The 20,842-nt window shown below is 52.5% G+C and overlaps 1 protein-coding gene and 1 long non-coding RNA gene across 3 annotated transcripts in view; one reads left to right on the top strand and one right to left on the bottom strand.

The window, feature by feature from the left end:
• Nucleotides 1-16,376, bottom strand: part of CASTOR2 (cytosolic arginine sensor for mTORC1 subunit 2) — a 58,893-nt gene extending 42,517 nt beyond the window's left edge. Inside the window, exon 1 of one of the 2 annotated variants that reach the window (XM_032604275.1) lies at nucleotides 16,133-16,376. In XM_032604275.1, coding sequence (XP_032460166.1) covers nucleotides 16,133-16,245 — 113 coding nt within the window. In that variant the 5' untranslated portion in view covers nucleotides 16,246-16,376. The remainder of the gene's footprint in view (nucleotides 1-16,132) is intronic. The other variant, XM_032604274.1, reaches the window with a different exon arrangement.
• Nucleotides 16,377-16,614: 238 nt separating this feature from the next.
• Nucleotides 16,615-20,540, top strand: LOC116740217. The gene is made up of 3 exons (XR_004345841.1): nucleotides 16,615-16,848; nucleotides 17,654-17,728; nucleotides 18,184-20,540. It is a non-coding gene; the product is annotated as an uncharacterized LOC116740217 (long non-coding RNA).
• The last annotated feature ends 302 nt before the right edge of the window (nucleotides 20,541-20,842 follow it).

Below are 20,842 nucleotides of genomic sequence, written 5' to 3'. Positions count from 1 at the left end.
ATGCTTGCAAAGGAAGCCCCGGCCCAAGCTGTCGCGTTGTCCTGCACTCCTGGCTGATGGTGGCACCAAGTTCCCAGAGTCAGGATGGGCCGAAAATCAACACAGACACCCACTGTCAGCTCCTTACTACCCAACCTCTCCTGGGGGATGCGGCGTTTTCTTTTGCTGGGTTTGTACCTGTCATTACCTCTCTGAGCTGCCTGGAGCAGCTCAATGACAGTCTAGTGGCCCTGCCCCACAATGAGAAGGGCCAGGCCCCAAGGGCCTTCCATGGGCTCTGGGCCAAATATTTCACTTTTATTAAAATTCTCACTTGGCTGTGGCCTATATCCCAGGGCCACATCCAATTTGCCAAAGTCGTGGAGGGAGAGAAAGTAAGGGAGACAGTGGCGTTCAAGTAATCAGAACATAACGATGTTAAAAGGAATTTCTGATGAGCTGGCCAAGTCAGTGTTATCACCCCATTTTGCAGATGAAGAAACTGAGGACTGGAAAGGCTAACACTCCACCAAAGGCCGTGAGTTAAGTGGGCAGAACATGCTACGTGTGACTGGTAAGCGGGTAGGCCTGGGCCTCTGTGATGCTAGCATCCTCCACCTGCACAGGAGGGGGGTGGGCTTCTTGCTGCATCTTTGGCAGCGGCAAGAAGGCTCTTCCAGAGCTCTCTGAGGGCAACAGGGGCCAGAAGCTGCCTACCCACCGCCCTGGGGTGGGTGGGTATCTTTATGGGGTCTGGCACACTTTACCTCTGGGACAGCTGTGAAGCCCCAGGGAGGACACTGCTCAGGCCCAGCTGCTCCCAGAGCCTGGAGCCTCCCCATCAGCTAAATCTGGTAGGAAGGTGGAAAGGCCTGGGGGTGCTGGGACCTGGGCCAGATTCCAACATTTGTGGAGGTGAGAGAGCTCTGGACCTGTGGGGGGGCAGCCCCTGGAGGTGTGGACTCAGCTTCAAGGGCTGGGCACACTGGGGATGCTTGAATGTGGGTGTGGCTACCTGGGCCCCAGGGCCTTGCAGACAGATGTCTTCACCTGCACATGGAGGGGGACAGCGGGGGAGCTGGCCACAGAGATGGGCAAATACCCTGATATGAGAGCAAATAAAATCAGGGCTTTAACTATGGTGGGCCCACTAGAGGCTGGGTGCTCTGGAGGTGAAAGGCTTAAGACCTGCCACAGCCCACTGGGGGCCTGTGAGCTGGCTGGGGGAAATAAGATGAACGGTGACAGAGGGCCCCAAACAAGAAGACAAGCAAATGCCTCAGGGCTGGCATGTATGTGCATAAACACGCACCCCCAGAATGGAAGGTGACATAGAGAGGTCCTTTACCTACCAGGCTATCCGATGACACACTGGGTGGTGAGGTGGTGGGAAGCAGGCCCAGGACCCCCAGACAGGGATGTCCATGGGAACCCCTTTCCGCAGGCACTACGTGAGGACTTTTCCAACACACGTGCTCTGACCCCGGGTTCTGCTTCTAGGCATTTGCCTGTAGGCATATTCTCACGCATGAAAAATAAGGCCTGTGCCCCAAGTTACACGTTATGGCATTAATTGTAAATACTGACAAAAAAGGTTGGGAACAAAGGTCCACCTGCGGAGTAAGTTTAAAGATATGATGGTCACCTGGTCCTTGGGAAACTGTGCAACAGTTCAGATGAAGGATGTGAGTCACCACTAAGACGGACTTCAGCTGAAGAATACCACCGTGCAGAATGGGAATAGTGAGCATGGTTTAATACCAACTTATGTTAAAAAAAAAAAGAGAGAGAGAAAATACTACATATGCGTATTTGCATACACACACACACACACACACACACACACACACACATATATATACACACGCACACACAGGAAATATCACCGAGATCCCCACTGATCTCCTTGTCCGTGGGGGCGGGAATTGGTTGGCTGAAGAACAAGGGTGGGAGGAAGCTTTTACTGGGCACCTTTGTGTAACTTTGGAATTCTAATAAATTGTGAATTTGCTATCTATCCAAAAATTTAAAACGAAGGAAAAAAAAAAATAGAGGCAAGGAGGCGATAGGGCCAAGGTGGACTGCCAAGGCAGGGGAGCCAGGTAAGAGTGGCGTGCCAGCAGGGGGCACTGAGAGGGTGCAGGAAGGAGGGTGTCATGGCCAGGGGCATGGCGTTGGGGGCCAGACTATCCCGGGGATCAAACCCCAGCCCTGCTGTTCACTTGTGCTGTGACCCTGGCAGTCACAATCCTCTCCTCCTTCCTGCCCAGGACCCAGGCGACAGCCCAGACATAGCCTGATGTCAGGAGAATGGAGGAGAATCAGAGGATGATGGGGCTCCCTGCCTCTCCCAGGCTGGGGTACAGCCTCTCTTGCCCACCTGCAACCCTCTATCTGGGAGGGGGCCTGATCCTGACCCACCTAAGAAGCCAGGTGACCTGTCTTCTTAAAGCAGACCCTGGCACTCTGCATTCTCTCCAGCTAGAAGCTGCTTGGTCACCGCTCCCACTACCCCAGTAAGCCTAGGTCCTTCAGGGGTGGGTAAACAAAGAATGGGGAAGGTATCCCAAGATCTCCAGCCTCAACGTGAAGACAAACAGCCCACCTAAGCCTCCCTGAGACCTGGTCTGTGCTCACCCTCCTGCTTAGAGACCACAGCACCAGACCCAGTCAGAGAGGCCCAAAGCACAGCCTGCAAGGGGGGAAATGAGCGTCTCCCAGAGCCCCAGACCATCTGGGGACATCGAGGGGTTATGGCGAATGGCAGATGCTCTGGGAAGCCTAGCCGATGACAGCCAAGGCCTGATGAGCAACTCCTAGAGGCCAGGCATTGGATGCACAAGAGCCCATGAGGCTCCAACAGGACCCCAGGGGCTCAGCAGCACTTTCCAGATATGAAAACTGAGACTTACTGAAGTGAAATGACTCCAAATGTGGCATATGGACTGAATGTCTGTGTCCTCCACAAATTCATATGTTGAAGGCCTAAGCCCCGATGGGATGGTATTTGGAGGTGGGGACTCTGGGAGGTGACTAGGTTTGGATGAGGTCATGAGGATGGGGCCCCATGATGGGGCTAGTGCCCTAAGAGAGGAAGAGAGAGATCTCGCTTGCTTTCTCTGTCCATGCACATGCACCGAAAAAAGACCATGTGAGGGCACAGGGAGAAGGCAGCCATCTGCAAGCCAAGAAGAGAGCCCTCACCAGGAAGTGAATCTACTGGCGTCCTGATCTTGGATTCCCAACTTCCTAAACTGAGAAATAAATTTCTGTGGTTTAAGCCACCCAGGCTGTGGTATTTTGTTATTGCAGCTCAAGCTGACTAATACAGGTGGCACAGTGAGGGTTCAAACTCAGATCCGTCAAGACTCACGCTCTGTCAGAGACAATCCTCTCCACACACCCCCAACACCCTGCAACACCTCCACCTCTCAACTTTCTTCTCATTCTCACTAGCCTGGATTTGTTGTCTGTTGTTCAGTATGCATTTTATTATATTAAAAACACAAAAAATTTGCCATCTTAATGATTTTAAGGTATACAGCTCAGTGGTATTAACTACATCTACATTGCTGTGCAACCATCACCACCATCCAACCCCATAACTCTTTTCGTCTTGTAAAACTGAAACTCTGTCTCTATTAAACGATAACTCCCCATTCTCCCCATCACCAGCCCCTGTGCGTCACCATTCTTTCTCTCTCTATGAATTTGTACAGTGTTTATCCTTTGTGACTGGCTTATACCACTCAGTCCCCAAGGTTCATCCGTGTTGTAGCAGGTGTCAGAATTTCCTTCCTTTTTAAGGCTGAACAGTATTCTGCTGTACGCATACACCACATTTTGCTTATCAGTTCATCAGTCAATGGATACTTGGGTTGCTTCCATGTTTTTGTTGTTGTGAATAACGCTGCTGTGAACATGGGTGTACAAATATTTGAGACCCTGCTTCCAATCCTTTCGGGTATACACCCAGAAGTGGCATTTCGCTAGCCTAGATTTCCCTCACCACATTATCTCTCATTTCCTTTTCCACTGGGCCATTTCTCTGGGCCTTTTCCCCCAGCTGTCCTCTTCCTTACCTGCCCTGCCCTCCCCTCTCCCACGAGCCTTCTTTGGCCCTGGGATTACACCAGTGGCCAGGTCCTGACCGAGGAGGCTGGACAGAGAGCCCTCTCTCTCCTCCAGCTCCCACGCTGCTCCAGCTCACCATGGGCCACACCGGCCCAGGCTCTGTGCTTTTGCACATGCTGTGTCTCCTTCTTGGAAGTCTCTTCCCTACCTCAGTGCTTCAAGCCTGGCTCAATGTCACCTCCCCCAGAAGCCCTCCCCGACCCACCTGGACTCAACTGTACTTCCTCCCCTGTACCTCGAGCTCCCCCGAGCCTTGAGGACTTTTCTCTCACCAGATTAGTGTAATCAAGATCTTGGAGAGCTGTCTTCCCCACCGTGCTGTCCACAACGGGTCCAGGGTTGGTGTCCAAGTCCTCAAAGGGCCAACATGTGGCACAGAATGGGTATCGAGACACACTTGGGAACTAGTGGAGATGAAGGAAGCCTCAAGGGCCAAGAATCCACGCCAGGTGTAAGGAAACCCCAGAGGGCAAGAATGAACCCTCTCCACGGTGCAGCCTCTGCCTTCCCGAGCCACTGTCCCGTGGGCTTGATTCCCCCTGGGGTGGCAGACAAGCCCTCGGCGGCTGGAGGCACAGGCTTCCAGACCTCACAGGCACCTAACTGCTCCCACGGGGATCCCCCTTGGCCGGTCCCTGCCCTTGGTGGGTGAAGGGATGAGTCTGTGGAGGACACCTGCCCTCATGGGACAGAGGTGTGTGCGCGGGGTAGGGGTGGGGGTGATGCAGGAACCTTCATTCTGCAGGAGGACTCAGGGGTCCTGGCTTCTGAGAACAAGCGCTCCTCGGGGCATTAACTCAGGGCAACCTTCCAATGGTTTGATTTTTTACGGGGCGTTTTAACAACACAGCTGGTGCCCAAGCGAGGCCGGCAGTACAGGTGGGCACTGAGGGGTCTCGCGATCGCCACCATCTGAGAAGGGCTCCCAGGACCTTGCTGGGAGCGGAGAACTCATGCCTTTGAAAGAACACCAACACTCTCGGCTCTGACAAGCTGCCCTTACAGTGGGCCGCCGGCCTAACCACAAAGGTTCTCGGGTCCACATGCCTGCAGACTCCTCTTCTGCTTTTAGCCTCCCCATCCCCGGCCCCCTGGGCCAGTCTGTCAGTCCCCACAGCTCACTCAATTAAAAAAACAACAACCCTGGTCAAATAAAAATCAGAATTAGTCATTCCATCCTGCAACCACCAGCTCAGCCCTTCCAACAATTTCAAAGCAGAACAGACCATCAGCACCGCGGGGACAGAGGCCACAGCTACCCCTTCGCCAAGGGGTGCGGTCCAGCCCAGGGCACTTCGGTCCTCAAAAACTATCCGTCGAATTCATATGAATGATCAGCTCACTGTGGGTCAGACGCCTAAGCCCTTGACGTAAAATTTCCCACTTAATCTTCAGTGGAACCCAAAGAGCTCGATAGCATGGTGCCTATTTGAAAGATGGGGAAACTGAGCCTCCTTTGAGGCTCTCAACAAGTTGTCCAAGGTCACAGAGCTGGTAAGTGGTGGACGTTGGATTAAAAACACGTTTTCTTGACTCTTACAAGTGTGCATGCCCCCTGAGAAATGGGCCTTAGCACAGGCCTGAGCCCCAGTCTGCTAGGTGTCTGCTGCGTGACTTGGGGTGAGTTACGAGCCGCTGACTCCATCGTCGGCTGGGAGCCCTCCTTCCTCTGGAGCCTGGTGAGGGAAAAGGATGGAAAACCCTACTGCAGCCTGACACGTAGTAGGCTCTCAAGAAAGATCGCCGAGGCTAAAAGCTTTGTTTGTTCTAAATCCATCCTATGAGTCACTGCCTCAGTGACTTTTGAACTCTGAAGGAAAAAGATTGAACTTTGAGAACAAATTTCCACCCACTGCCTTTCCTGCTCAAGAAAGGGAGTAAATCGTGGGGTGGGGAGGGGCTCAAGGAAGGTAGGCCTGGTGGAGAGGTCCTGAGGGTGGAGAGCAAAGTCCAGGGGAGCGTCCAGGAGGCCCACCTTGGAGGGAAAACTAACCCTACCTTGAACGTATGCACCTTGTACTGCCCAGGGTCCGAGGCCTGTGCAGGAGGAGGGAGGCCTGACTTGACTGCCCCCCACTCCCTTCCTGCCAGAACTATATACCTCCCGGCAGCCTAGGCTCAGATCAGGTGGCCACAGCCTAGGCTGGGTCAGCTGGGGAGCCCCCTCTCCACTGACAGCTGCCCAGGCCCTTCAAGGACCCCAAGAGCTACAGGAGCCTACATGTCACACTTCCTTACCTCCACTGATGTGCCTGCTTAGGTGACACCAAGTTCCAGTGAGCGCTGTACCAGGAAGACCATGGGCAAAGCCTGCTGTGGCCGGGTGCTTAACCTGGGCTATCCCTTCCCCATAATCCTGTTTGCCCACAAAGACAATGAGTCTCCCAGAGGTTCAGTAGCCCAGACTGTGGTCACCTAGCCGGTAAAGGACTCCAGGCTCCTACCCATATTAAGCTAGTGTGGTGGTTTACGAACATGGACTCTGCAGCCAGAGGTCCTGGGTTCAAATCCCTACTCCTCAGGTATGTCAAACGGTGCAGCCGCTGTGGGGAACAGCTTGGCAGATCCTCAAAATGTTAAACACAGAGTTACCACGTGACCCAGCAATTCCATCCCTAGGGATCTACCCAAGAGAGATGAAAACACACATTCACACCAACACTTGTACACAGATGTTCACAGCAGTCATCTTTATGATAACAAAAATGTGGAAACAATCCAAATATACATCAATGGATGAATAAACAAAATGTGGTCTATCCAATACAATGGAATACTATTCTATCATAAAAAGGAATGATGTATTGACACACAGGCTACAACACAGATGAACCTTGAAAACATCATGCTCCGTGAAAGAAGCCAGTCTCACAGAACCACATATTGTGTGATTCCATTGATAAGAAATGTCCAGAACAGGCAAATCCCTAGAGACAGAAAGTAGATTAGTGCTGCCAGGGGCTAGGGAATGTCTGCTTATGGTTTCTTCTGGGGTGACGATGGACGAGTTTTGGAATTAGACAGTGGTGATGGCTGCACAGCTCTGAATACACAAGAGGCTACTGAGTTGTACACTTGAAGAGGGTGAAGTGTATGGTATGTGAATTATATCTCAATAAAGCTGTTACTAAAAAAAAAAAAAACCCTACTCTTCACTTGTTGGTTTTGTGATCTCGAGCAAAGTCCGTGTCTCAGTTCCCCCATCTGCAAAACGGGGCCAGTAATTGTACCTACGTGCTAAGGGTTATTGTGAGGATTAAGTGAGTTAATGCATGACGTGCTCCAAGCCGCTGTCTCACTGGGTGCCAGCTCTTTCCCTCGGTCTGACTCTGCTGCCCACGCTGCCGTGGCTCACTGCCATCCACTCACCCACCACACTGCCCTTTGGTTCTGCACACTCGCCAGGCTCCTACCTTTTTCTCTTGCCCCCCAAATTTCCATAAAACATACATGCTATCAAACTTACCATCTTGATCATTTTAAAGTTTACTGCTCAGTGGTAAGCGCATTCGTATTGTTTTGTAACTGATCTCCAGAACTCTTCATCTTGCAAAACTGAAACTCTATACTCACTGAATAACAAGTCCCCACTCACCCCCCCTCGCCAGCCCCTGGCAACCACCACCCGACTTTCTGTCTCTATGAATTGACTTCTCTAGGTACCTCATGTAAGGGGAATCAAACACTATTTGTCTTTCTGTGGCTGGCTTATTTCACTTAGCATAATGTCCTCAAGGCTCATCCATGTTGTAGCATGTGCCACAATTTCCTTCCTTTTTAAGACTGGATGATACTTCATTATATGTACAGACCACATTTTGCTTACCCGTGCATTTGTCTGTGGGCACTCGGGGTGCTCCCATCTTTTGGCTATTGTGAATGATGCTGCCACGAACATGGGTGGGCAGATGAGACCCCAAGCTTGTAAGCCTAGATCTCAGAGGTCCAAGTATGTCCAATATATTATCATTAAGGCAAGGAAGAGTGTAAGGCATCCAGAGGTGAGCTTCCCCTTAGAAGGTGTAATTTAACACACTCACCACAAACTGAGTGGCTAAAGGTTTGGGGGAACTGGCAGCTGGGGGTGATGCTGGTAGGCCTGTCTGCTTGTGCCAAGGTGCAACACTGGGTCTTGGACAACCAGAACCTGACTGCTCCAGCACCGGTGCGGCTAGGCTGGCTTATTCAGGGCTGGTTCCTCAGACCGGAGGTCTGTTATAAGAAAAACATTTGCCAGGAAGCGCAAGCTCAGTCCTTTGCAACAGAAGATGAGTCAGTGCAGTGAAGCACTGGTCCTGAGGAGGCCTGGACATGCACCCGGCGTGAGGACAGAGGGGGACTAGCTCTCCCACCCTATACCCTGAGGCACAGGTGATCCCAGAAAGCCACTTACCCAGCCCCAGGGTGGCTTCAAGAGCTATCTGGCTGGATGAAAGCTGGCTAGGGCAATCACGCATTCTGGTTTGCCCTGTTGTCCAGGGTAATTATTTTTAGCGCTCCCTGTTATTCTCAGAAGTGTCCCCATTTGGATGATAAATTACATAGTCACTGTATCAGTTATCCATTGCATAACAAGTTACCTGAAAACCTAGTCGCTTGAAACAACAAACTTGTGTATCTCTCACAGCTCCTATGGGCTAGGAATGTGGGCATGGCACACCTGGGCACTTCTGGCTGAGGGTTTCTTATGAGGTTGCAGCCCAGGTGCTAGCTGGGGCTGCGGGCATTGGAAGGCTTCCTGGGGCAGGAGGATCTGTTGTCAAGGTGACTCACTCACAGGCTGGCTGTTGGTGAGAGGCCTCAGTTCCACTCCACTGTGGGCCTCTCCACAGGGATGCTTGAGTGTCCTTACAACATGGCAGCCGGCTTCCCACAGAGCAAGAGAGAGACAGAGCAAAGCAGTGCCAGGCAGAAGCTATCTTTCTAAGCCCTAGCCCCAGAAGCCTCGCAGTATTGCTTCTATTCCCTTCTGCTCATTAGAAGAAAGTCACTAATCCAGACCCCACACTTAAAGGCAAGGGAGGTCCAGCTTTTGAAGGGAACAGTGTCAAAGAATTTGGGGTATTTAAAAACTACCACAGTTACTCTAAAGCTAGGGCATGTGTGGTGGAGAGATGGGGCAAAGCCAGAGAGGACAGAAGTCAGACCAAAGAATATTCACAATGCCAGATAAGGATCGGGGGGCAGTCTGAGAACGGTTTTGAGCAAGGCAGAGATACAGTCAGAGATTCAGAGTGAACCATGACATCTACCCCAGCACCACCTTTGGTGAGGCCACAGGGCCTCCACTCAGCCCCCGCAGTACAAGCTGTCCCCTCCTTCTGGGTCTTTGGGCCTCTCACCCTCTACCTTTGGCAGAGAACACACCTTTTCTTCCCACTGGACCAAAGCGCCTTTTGTGTCTTCCACTGGGCCCTGCATGTAGCAGGTGCATGTTGCAGGGTTTCTGCGTGAACAAAACATACCAACTTGCACCAACCCCAAGCTGTGGTCACACGGGCCACAAGTCCCAGCCTGCACTCTGCATACACCTTTCTCTTTCCAGCCTCCAGGCCTTTGCTCCTGTGGTTCCTCCTGCCCAGAGGGCTCTGGCTGTGCTAACCATTTGCACTGTCCTGGAGGCAGATGGGACTGGTGGCAAAGCTGTTTGGATAATTCAGGAGGGGAGATGAAAAGGACTGGCGCCGGCAGAAGCAGGGGGCTCGGGTGAGGAGGGGCAGACCTCGCTAAGCAGTTGGGTGTGGGGCAGGCCAAGGACAACTCTGTGCTTTCCATACCTGGTGCTTGGGAGCTGGGGCTGAGCCAGCCCCTTTCTCTGGGGCAGCAACAGGTCATGGATACCCCAGGCGGGCGTGGGAATTGGCTCTGGGGCTCACCCTGTGCTCTCCCCACCTCCTCCATCCTGCTCCCTGCCTGGCCTGTCTTCTTTCATCCCCAGCACCTCTACCGCCTGACATCTCCCTATTCCACCCAGACTCAGCTCAGTGCCACCTCTTCTAGGAAGCCTTACTTGCTTGCAGCTGTGGGATGCTACAGCGTTTTGGCTGCCCCTTTCAGAGCCCTAAATGCCTGGCGTCCTTGGTGAGGTACCTGGAGGGCAGTGACAGAATCTCCACGTCCAGAGTGTGACTGTATGCGCATAAGAAGCCTTGGAAAAATCCCCTAACCCTGGGCTTTTCAAACTCTGCCTCCGCAGACTGTCACTGACCAGCTTAAAGGGCATTTTCTCTCTCAGCTAATACTTACTGGAGTTTACAGTGGACCAGGCTCTATTTGAAGTGCTGGTCATGGTTTGTCTCTCTAAGTCCTCACAACAACCTAGGCAGTGGACATGATCACTATCCCTGTTTTAGAAACTGAGCACACAGAGAGGTCAAGCATCTTGCCCAAGGTCACACCACCAGGATGTAGGGGTGCTGGGATTCCACCCCAGGTGCCCCGTCCCAGGCCTTAACTCCCCTGCCAGCCTGTCTTTCTCTAATGCAATCAAACAGTGGCTTCAGCCCCAGGCATTCAAGAAAACAGTGGACTCTGAATGGACTTTTTGCAACTTTGAGCTTTTCTCCTGTAAATGCCTCTACCCGAGACTTGCAGACTGCAGGTCTGGCCCAAGTGGGCAGTGTGGGTTGCTGTGAGCACGTGCTTACTGCATATCACTTCGGTGCTTTTTCTTGCCAATCAAATGAGATGGACTTTCTGGATACAAGCATTTCACAGGCAAAAAAAAAAAGAGGTGCTGCAGCTTCCTGTCACCTGAACTTGCATTTCAGGACAATGATCTTGCCCCTGCCCCCGCTTCATTGCCATGGACTCTCAGTGACACCTCTGCTTAGTGGCCCCTAGGGAGTGGGTGTCCAAACTGGTGTGATTTTAGACCTGGCTGAGTGGTCTCAGGACAGGTTCTGCGACCGCACTTCCTGGGTTCAAATCCCAGCTCTGTCACTTCTGTGTGTCCTTGGGCACTCAAGGTCCTCAGTTTCCTCATCTGAAAAATGGGGACAATCCAGCTCCAACTTTAGAGGGTTGCTGTGAGGATTAAATGAACTAATAGATATATGGTGCTTGGAACAGTGCCTGGAATGTAGTAAATGCTTTATAAGTGTCAGCTATTATTGTTGTCATTGTTGTTTTTACCGTACACTTATTAATTATTCCCAGTTTTCCCTTCCGGGGTTGCGACAGCAAATTGGGGTCCCCAGGGAGCCCCACCTCCCAGAGGCCACAAGCTTCCAGGCAGCCGGCGCCAGCTGCAGTGGTGGATCCTGATTAGTTCGTAATAGTCTCATTTCCTGTAACTGTGACTGGTGGAGGAATGCTCATGGGCCTAGTTCTGACCAATGAGATGAGAGTCTGTGTGTGAGGGGGTGTGTTCCCACAAAGGTTTTCTCATAGACCCTGGGAGGCAACAGCCCTTTCGCTTCCCTGAGTCCTTGCCACCCTGTCCTGTGACTGCCCATAATGCCTGGAGCTGCCCCAGCCATTCCACAGAGCCAAAGAGAAAGACCGGGCCCTTGATGACATCATCAAGCCTTTCAGTTACCAACCCTCAAACAGCCCGATTCATGACCTCATCGTGCAAAGTTCATACTTCTTATTGTTTGGGCCAGCTTATTTGCAGCCCAAAGGAGCCTGCTGATATTCCATGGTTGGTCACATTACATCTTTTTGAGATTAAGCCCATCATACCAGAGGAAGGGTCTGAGCTCAGCTGTGCTCTCAGGGAAGACTTCCTGGAGGAGGTGAGGCTAAAATGGAATCTAAAAGAAGGAGCAGGTGGACAAGGGGGGTAGGGCAAAGAGCAACATTCCAGGCAGACAGGCAATGGCCTGAGGCTAGAGACACTATAGCGTGTGTGTATGCACGCAAATAATCTCTGTGGCTGGGAGCCATGTGAGATGAGACTGGAATGGTGGGGTGGGCTTCAGCGGGGCCCTCGGCCAGGCTACAGAACCTCAGGCTATCACAGGGCGAAGCTCTGCGGTAGCCTTGATTTTGCTCAGCCAGGGTCTCCGCCTCCAGCTTTGTGTCTAGAATAAGTGTACTCAGCCTGCCTTCTGCCCCCTATTCCAGCCACACTCAGATGCTACCCCGAGAGTTGGGGCAGGGGCCCTGGGCCTTGTTTCTCCACGTGTGATTCAGCCTGCCGAGCCTCTTCCAGCCCCCAAGGCACTCAGAAAAGACTCTGGCTGGGATCTGGGTCACTCTGCACGAGTCAGACATCCATCAGATAGGCAGTTACTAAGTGCCTACAAAGCAGTGTGCTAAGCACAGCAGAGAAAGGACCTGGTTCAAATCCCAATCCTGTTCCTTCCCAGCTGTGTGACCTTGAGCAGGCCACTTTACTTCTCCAAACCCAGCGTCTTCATCTCTTTGGAACAGATGGTGAAATCAGTGGTAGCTCTATTATCTCTGGTACTGGATGTGGGGTGGGGGGAGAAGGAAGAGATAAAAAGATGCACAAAAAGCTTCCTGAAAGTAAGGTTTATAATCTAGGTGGTGGGAGAATAAGACAAGCAAACGATATACTGTTACGGAAAAAAGCTGAGAAGTGATGAAAGGTTAAGGGGAGGAAGTAGTAAGTCTAGATGGGAAGTGATGAGGGAAATACATTCCTGGCAGAAGATAAGGGCCACAGAGGCAGGGCAGAAGGGATGCAGAAAGATCTACAGGTTCCATCCTGTGCTCCTAAAGCTTTAGAACAGTACGCTGCAAATACAAGGGGTGGACAGAACTGTTGAATATGGGTGTCAATGAACCTGTAATAGCAAATCTCTGAGCCTGAGCCAGAAAGATGCTGATTCAAATCTGGGCTCTACCACTTACAGCATGACCTTGAATGAGTCACTTAACATTTGAGCCTCAGATTCCTTCATTGCAGATTCCTTCATTCCACCTAATTCACAGAGTTGTACCGTGGCATATGCAGGATACTGAACTAAATCCTATTTTAAAGCCCTAAGATACAGTGCCACCTCCTGCAGGAAGCCTCCCAGGCTCCCTCAGGCGGTCCCCCAGATCCTGCTGCTACCCCCTAGGTACTCCCTTCCCTGCTGTATTGTGATCGCCTCTTCTTCCTTTCCCACCAGTTCTGGGCTTCAAAGAGGAAGAGGCAGGGTATCTCAGCATCTCTGAACCTAGCTGCACCCGGTACACGGAGTGGGCATCTACTGATGCCACATCCCTCCCCAAGCCTCCACCAGGTAGACATGAGAGGGAGGAAGTGACTAAGTCTGCTGGGGGTGGAGGCAAGAGGGCTTCAGGAAAGTTTGGGTGATAGCACTAGATCTTGAGGATTGAATGGGAATTTACTGCTGGGGGTGGGAGGAGGACGTTCCAGGGAGGGGGGGGAGAGGGGGAGAGAGGGAGAGAGGGGGAGAGGGGGAGAGGGGGAGAGGGGGAGAGGGGAGAGGAGAGGGGGAGAGGGGGAGAGGGGGAGAGGGGGAGAGGGGGAGAGGGGGAGAGGGGGAGAGGGGGAGAGGGGGAGAGGGAGAAAGGAGAGGGAGAGGGAGAGGGGGAGAGGGAGAGAGGGAGAGAGGGAGAGAGAGAGAGCGCGAACTAAAGCAGGGAGGTGTGAAGGGAAGTAAATTGTGGGTCACACGGTATTTGCCAGAGAGTGACTAAAGATGAGAATTCTGGCTTCAGATCCCAAAGGGTCTCAAATGCCATGCTGAGGATTCACCCCTACAGGGAGTGACTGAAAACTTGTAAACAAGGCACAGTGACAAAAATGACAGGGCTATGGGCCACCACTTGGGGGCAGGAACTGATGGAAGGATCAAAAAAAGGACCAAAAGTTCTACCTGGATGACTGATCATTGAAAATTGCTTAAATAATATATCCACAGCCCGCTACCCCTTATACTTGCAGAAAAGCCAATTTCCACAATCATTCCTTGCTACACACACACAACAGCTCTGTGAAACCTAGGGGGCCAAGTGGTGCTGTCTTTATTACAGATGGACAAAGCCAGAGAAGGAAAGGGACCTTGCCACGGTCACACAGGCAATGAGGGGGCTAGTCACAACCTGAAGCCAGTGCCCTGGCCCAGAGTGCTGGGGAGGCAGGCCTTTGGCCACTTGACAAATGTGCTCAGCACCTTCTAGGGCCAGACCCTGCAGACATGGAGATGACCTTTGACCTCTGAGCCATCTTGAGACTGGACTGGTCACCTGGGCCTCAGACCAGCTGCCTCTTGCAAGAGTGGAAGAAGCAGGACCCACTGAGGGGTGCGGTTTCTGTGGTCAGACAGGTCAGCAGGGGCTCACCCCCAGGACAGGCCTATCTATGAGTCCTCCAAACTGGACCCTGGGCTGGGGGCTGGAAGAGGGCCAATCCCTCTGTAAAGGGAAAGGGGCAGAGGGAGTGGCCCTTTGCTGCCTTTCTAAGAAGCCCCCAAATGCCCCCTCCTCCCAGCACCCAGGCCCCGCACAGCAGCAGCCTGAGTCATCATCCCGGTGGTTTGAATGGTAGCCGAGAAATCAGCCAGGGGGCTGCCTGGGGCTGACGGCCAAGGGTTGGAAAAACAAGGCCATTTTCTCTTAACTCCAGCCTTGGAATCTCAAGACAGGCTAGGGGCTGGGGAGCAGAGGGCAGGTAATGCAGAATGGGTGGGTGTCAACAACCAGATGGGGCTGGGGTGGGGGGCGACGAGGAGGGGGAGGTTCAGAATCTGAGCTGTTGGCTTTTGTTTTCAAATGACCTGTTTAATAATTACCTTTGCAATCAAAGGAGCCGGGCCCAGAGAAGGTGAGGATTCCAACCCTCCATACCCCAGCAAGCAGCCAGAGAAGAAAGTAAACAAGATGCCACTGGCTCTCATTCCATCTCGCAAACAATGGCGGGACTGAGCTGCCCGCTCACACACACACATCGAAGTGAGATTTTCCAGGGAAGAACTTTAACAGGCAGATAAGAGGCTCGGACTGAATTATTTCCCCACATCCCAGGAGCTCCCCTGAACTCAGCACCCAAGAGGTGTTAAGCCTAGGGTTCCGGCATTTTAACATTAACCTTGACCTGTAATTTATTCATTCATTTTGCAGAGAAGGAGAACTACCTCCGCCTCAACGCCCGGAAAACCCAGCCAGCAACAACTTCATCCCTTTCAACAGTCACAATGGTGGACAAACAAGGGATTTAAGTTACAGCGGCTAGCTTGCACTCACACTCCACTGGGCTAGGGCTCCTTTAAAAAAACACCACTCTAATCCAAGCACCCACTGGGGCTCACAAAAGTCAGAACCTGACCGGCAGTGGGAAAAATCCAACTTGGTTTTTTTTTTTTTTTTTCAACTTCCCAAGGGCCTTCAACTATTTTTCCTCCTGCAGCATCCAAGCCCAGCCTCAAGGCAGAGCCATAAACACGCCTGCTCCTCCCCCTTCCACGGTTCGGCAACCGCCCCCCCCCCCCCCCCCCCAACCTTCCCGGACCCAGAGGAGAAAGAACCACAACGACCCTCACCGCAGCCCCCTCCTCTGCCCTCACCCAGCCGCCCGCGCCGGCCGCAATCCTCGTAGGCACCTTGAGATAAACACCCACTAATGATTTTATGATTTTCTGCTCTGGGTAGCCGCGCTCAGCAGAATCCCTTCCCCCGCCCAGGCGACGGGGGCCGGCCCAACGGAGGGATTGGGGGATGGGGGGGCGTTAGTTTGTTTTTTACACTGCCGCGTCTCCACACCTGTTTTTCATTCATTCATTCGTTCGTTCATTCATTCATTAGCGGATTCGTCACAGCTGCCTCCCCGGCCCTCTGGATCTCGGGGAGAGGATGGGAGGGGGCTAGGGTGGGGGAGACAGCGGCAGGGGTGCATCTTCTAGGGAGGGTCGGGGGGGAAGGACCCGTTGGAGGGCATTTTGGGTGGCTTTGTCAAACACAAGACGAGCGATGCGGCGGGGGCGGGGCGGGGGCGCTCCTCGGGGCTCGAAGTTGTTTTCCGAGCCGCGGCGGCGAGGACAGCCGCCCGGGTGCGCCTCTTTGTCTCTCCCCGGCCGGCGCCGCGTCCCCGCGCGCTCACCTGGTCTTGGAGGACAAGAAGGCAAGTTTGATCAGGCCGTAGGTGAAGAGCGGGATACTCTCCTTGGCGACGCTGGCAACTTGCAGCCGGTGCTCCAGTATGTGGAGTTCCATCGTCCGCCCGCGCTCCGCGGCAGCTCATCCGCGGGGGGCGAGCCGCGGCCCCCGCCCCCTGCACGCCCAGCCGGCACCAAGCGCCGCGGGCAGCCGGCCCGGTGACCGGGAGCTCGGCGCCGGGCGGGCCGGGGCGGACAAAGGGGAGGCCCGCCAAGCCGCGAGGGGCCGCGGGCGGCGGGCGAGGGCGGCAGCGCTGGCGGAGCAGCAACGCGCGGCGCCCGGCGCGGAGAGCAGCTGGTGTTCGCTGTAACAAACAACTTGCCACTCAAACGTCGACCCGCTGGGCATGCGCGGCCGCCGCGGGGCGTGCCGGGACTTGTAGTCGCGCGGCCCGGGCTCCGGCGGCCGCTGATGTCAGGGCTGGGCGGCCGCCCTAGGGGCCCGCCGATGCGCTGGGGGAAAATACTGGAGCGCGGGCCCCCACGGGCCCACGGGGAGGCGAAGGGCAGAAGCGGGGGCCTTTCGAGCCAGCCTGAGCCTGAGTGCAAGCTCTGTCCCTCAAGCTCAGGACTAGGCGCTTTTGGGCGCAAAGCGAGTCGCCCACAGAACTCGCGCACTGGAGGAGACCTGAGTCTGGGAGGGAGAGATTTGGAGAAACCGGTAATTACAGTGCAGAGAAGCAAAACAGAGGGGTGCGGGGGCCAGAGACGGGGCCTTGGGGGGTTTCTGGAGGAGGGGACATCCAGGCTGGGTTCTGAGGGATGAACGGGACCTCGCTGAGGAGGGGGAGGGGCGCGCGGGCTTGGAGGCCAGCAGTCTTCCAGGCAGAAGGAACAGCGTTGTCCAAAGGCACAGAAGCGTGAAAGCCCCCACGGTGCTGTGTTTGGCTTTGTTGGAGCGGAAAATGTGAGGGAGGAGAGGCAAGAGATAAGGCAGGCGCAGTCACCAGGAGTCCGGTCGAGAGGGTCATGTGTGCAGAGCTAATGAGGTGGCCGTTTATCCGGCGGGAGAGAGGGTGATGGGGACTGCGAATTAGGGAAAAGTCCGAAATACACCCGAAGGGCTTCCCACCCCGGGGCCGGTGTGCCCGTGGCTACGTCCCGCAACGGCTCCCCCTTAATGGCTGACTGGAATTTTGAAATTTTCTAGGTTAAAGTGACTGGTGCTCTGCTCCTTGGCAGAGTAATTTGGGGACGTGATGGGCCAGGTTTACCTGTTGGGCCCGTCTGGGAACTCTCTTGGAGGAAGATTCTGGTCATGCCCTCTCAACATTCCTCTCTCAGCCCACCTCTGTGAAGTAGGGACACATCAGGCTACCTCATTTCCACAAAGGGGCTTGAAGCCCGCAATCTGGTGGCTCTTAAAGTGTGTTGACCCCCTTCCCGGTTTACTTTCACTAAAGAATTTATCACCATCTAATAAAGAATATTCTTTTTTGTTTTGCTTGTCTGTCTCCCTCTTCTAGCATCTCAGCTCCACGAAGGCAGTGGTTTTTGTCTGTTCTCTGCTGTATTCCCAGTGCCTGAAATGTGGTTGGCAGGTGAGAGACATGCATTCAGTATTCATGGAATGCATAAATGCATACATCTATTCCTTTAGCATCTAGAGGCCTAGAAGGCCCAAAAAGAAATGCATTCAGGGGCCAGGCAAGTGTGAAGATGTGTGAAGCAGCTGGGTATCAGACAGGTGGAAATGGTACAGGAGAAGGGAGGCCAACCTGAAGGCATAAAATTTATTAAAACAAAACCCCCCAAACAAAAAACCGACAGGTGAAACCAAATAAACAAGGCTAAAGGCAGGATTTGGTCAGTTTTCTGACCTTCTGCCTTAGATGGCCTAAGTCAGTAGTTTTTAATCTGCAAGCCGTGACCCATGAGTGGGTGGTGAAATCAATTTTGCCGGGCATGACTAGGATTAAAAATAAATTGAATAGAAAATGACACAGAGCTTTGCACGTAGTATGGGTAGGTTACTATTATCTTTTCTGTGTTCCAGGAACCTTTCGTTTTGGCCACACGTGAACGTGTGGGCACGCAGGCGTGTGTGTGCGTCTCTGTGTGTGCATGCACTGGATCTTCATGCAAAGGTATTTCTTTTTGTGCGTCTTGGTCAAAAACATTTGAAAACACTGGGCTTTCTAGTTAATCAAGCCCGACTATTGTAACGTTTGCCAATTTAGACCATGTTGGTTAGACTTATAGAATTGCTGTCACTGAGCTATATCTGGTGCTTAAGATTTCTGTGACACTGACACCTGAAATGAATGTTGGGTTGTTGAAGAAACTGACCTCTAGGTCGCCAAATCCAGAGGATGGTTTCAGGCTGGGGCTAGGGTGAGACATTGACTCTGAAGGTCATGCAAGTACCGGCGTGGCGTGTTCTCGTGGAATTCACTCCTCTCTTGATTCCTTAGCACTGCACTCTTCTGGTCCTATCCTGGTTCTTCTGGTTTTCCCTCTTTGGTTTCTCCTCCGCCCAACCCTAAAATGAGCAGAGGCCACCTGGTGTTCCTTCCTATAGTGTCTTTTTACAGCAATGGCTGCTAGTGAATCATGCCTCCCAGTAAGCCATCCCACACTGACTTTGGGTTTGGCCATGTGAATTTCTTTGGCCAGTGAAGTCTTACCTTGGTAGCACATGTACTTGGTAAGTCCTGTGCATTGAGACTCGCCCACTTGGATACTCCCTTGAGGCCACTATGCTGTAAAGAAGCCCAAGTGAAAGTTAACATGGAAAGAGAGGCCCAAGTGTTCCAGCTGTTCCAGTTGAGCCCTGTCCCCTGCCGACAGCTGGCATCAACCAGACATGTGAGTCTTGGACCTTCTAGCTCACTGTCCAGATGAATGCAGCCCCATGAATGAGCCAGGTGAAAGCAGAAGAGGAACTACCCAGCCAACCTATAGAAGAATAATAAATAGAGCTGACCCTTGAACAACATGGGTTTAAACTCCTCGGGTCCACTTATACACCGTTTTTTTAATAGTGGATAATGCAGTGCTGCAAGATGCGTGATTGGTTGCACCTGGTTGTGGTTGTGGAGCCGTGGATATGGAGCCACGTATATGAAGGGCCATCTATAAATTATAAGCAGATTTTCAACTGCAAGGAGGGTCATCATTCCTAATCCCCTCCTCGCTCAAGGGTCAACGGTAGTTGTTTTTAGCCGCTAAGATTTGGAATGGTTTGTTATGCAGAAATACCTAGCTGATACATTCCCTCAACCCTCATCTTCTCTCACTCCGTGGGTGGACTCAGTCTCTGGCTTCTAATATTTTGAGGGCCCGCAAATCGACAGTTCTAGCTCAGAACATGTTCCGGAGGCCCTGATTCACATATCCAACTTCCTAGTCGTTGGTTACATCCACCTAAATGTTCACAGGCTTGACCAGCCCAACCTGTTCACACCTTACCTCATCATCTAACCCGCCCCAGCCCTTTTCCTCTTCCTCCTGTAGTCTGTCTTGGTTGATGACATCATCGCCAATCCCTAAAGTTACCAGCCTGATATGGCATGTCGTGATTTCCAAGATGGTCGCAACAAGATTTTTTATTCTGCATGCTCTCCTGGCAACATGACATTGATCATCAGCCCATTAGGAGGTGGCTCAATGTTCCTGCCTCTTGAATCTGAGCAGGCCTGTGACCACAGAGGAAACGACACCTGTGACTTCTGAAACTCGGTCATAGCTGCTGATCCTGTTTCCATCTGGTCCTCTTGGGGTACTCACTCTCTGAACGCCTCTGTCATGCTGTGAGGAAGCATGGGCCACATGGACAGATCACAAGTGGAAATTTGTTTTGGTTTGTTAGGGCTGCGTAACAAAGTAACACAGACTGGGGAATTAAAAAACAGAAACTTATTGTCTCACAATTCCGGGAGCTAGAATTTCAAGATCCAGGTGTTGGCAGGGTTGGTTCCTTCTGAAACCCCTCTCCTTGGCTTGTAGATGGCCACCTTCTCCCTGTGTCCTCACGTGGTCTTCCCTCTGTGTGTGTATCAGTGTCCTAATCTCCTCCTCTTATGAGGACACCAGTAATAATGATTAGAGCCCACCCTAATGACCTCATTTTAACTTAACTACCTCTTTAAAGACCCTATTGCCAAATACAATCATATTCTGAGGCAGTGGGGGTTAGGACTTCAACATATGAATTTTGAGGAGTGGTGGGCACAGTTTGGCCCATAGCAGTATTCCAGCCAGCAGCCCCAGCTGAGGTTTCAGTTGACAGCCAGCATCACCAGACCTCGGAAGAAGCCTTCACCTGACACAAATGAGAGACCCTGAGCAAGAGCCACCCAGCTGAGCCCAATCAGCCTCTCATGAGCGATAATAATAAAATAATTATTGTTCTAAACCACTGCATTTAAATAGCAATAGATTATTGGAATATTCTAGAATCAACCTGGTTGGTGGTGGTGACGAGGGGCTGGGGGACAGGGAGAGCTGACCTGGGAATTATCCTGGTCAGGGTAATTGATAGCTCTTGCTTCCCCGCTCTGCCATCTAATCAGTCACCAGGTCTTAATGATTTTGTTTACTGCACACCTCTGTAATCCAGCCTGTCTCTTCACCTTGACCATCACGTTCCCATGTCCTAGATTGTTACAGTGGCCCCCAATTTTCCATTCCATCCTCCTGGTGTTGCCAAGGTA

This window comes from Phocoena sinus, chromosome 15, assembly GCF_008692025.1.
Source record: "Phocoena sinus isolate mPhoSin1 chromosome 15, mPhoSin1.pri, whole genome shotgun sequence".
Classification (NCBI taxonomy): domain Eukaryota; kingdom Metazoa; phylum Chordata; class Mammalia; order Artiodactyla; family Phocoenidae; genus Phocoena; species Phocoena sinus.
The sequence above is the reverse complement of the archived record's forward strand: the minus strand, read 5'-3'. Positions and strand labels throughout refer to the sequence as shown.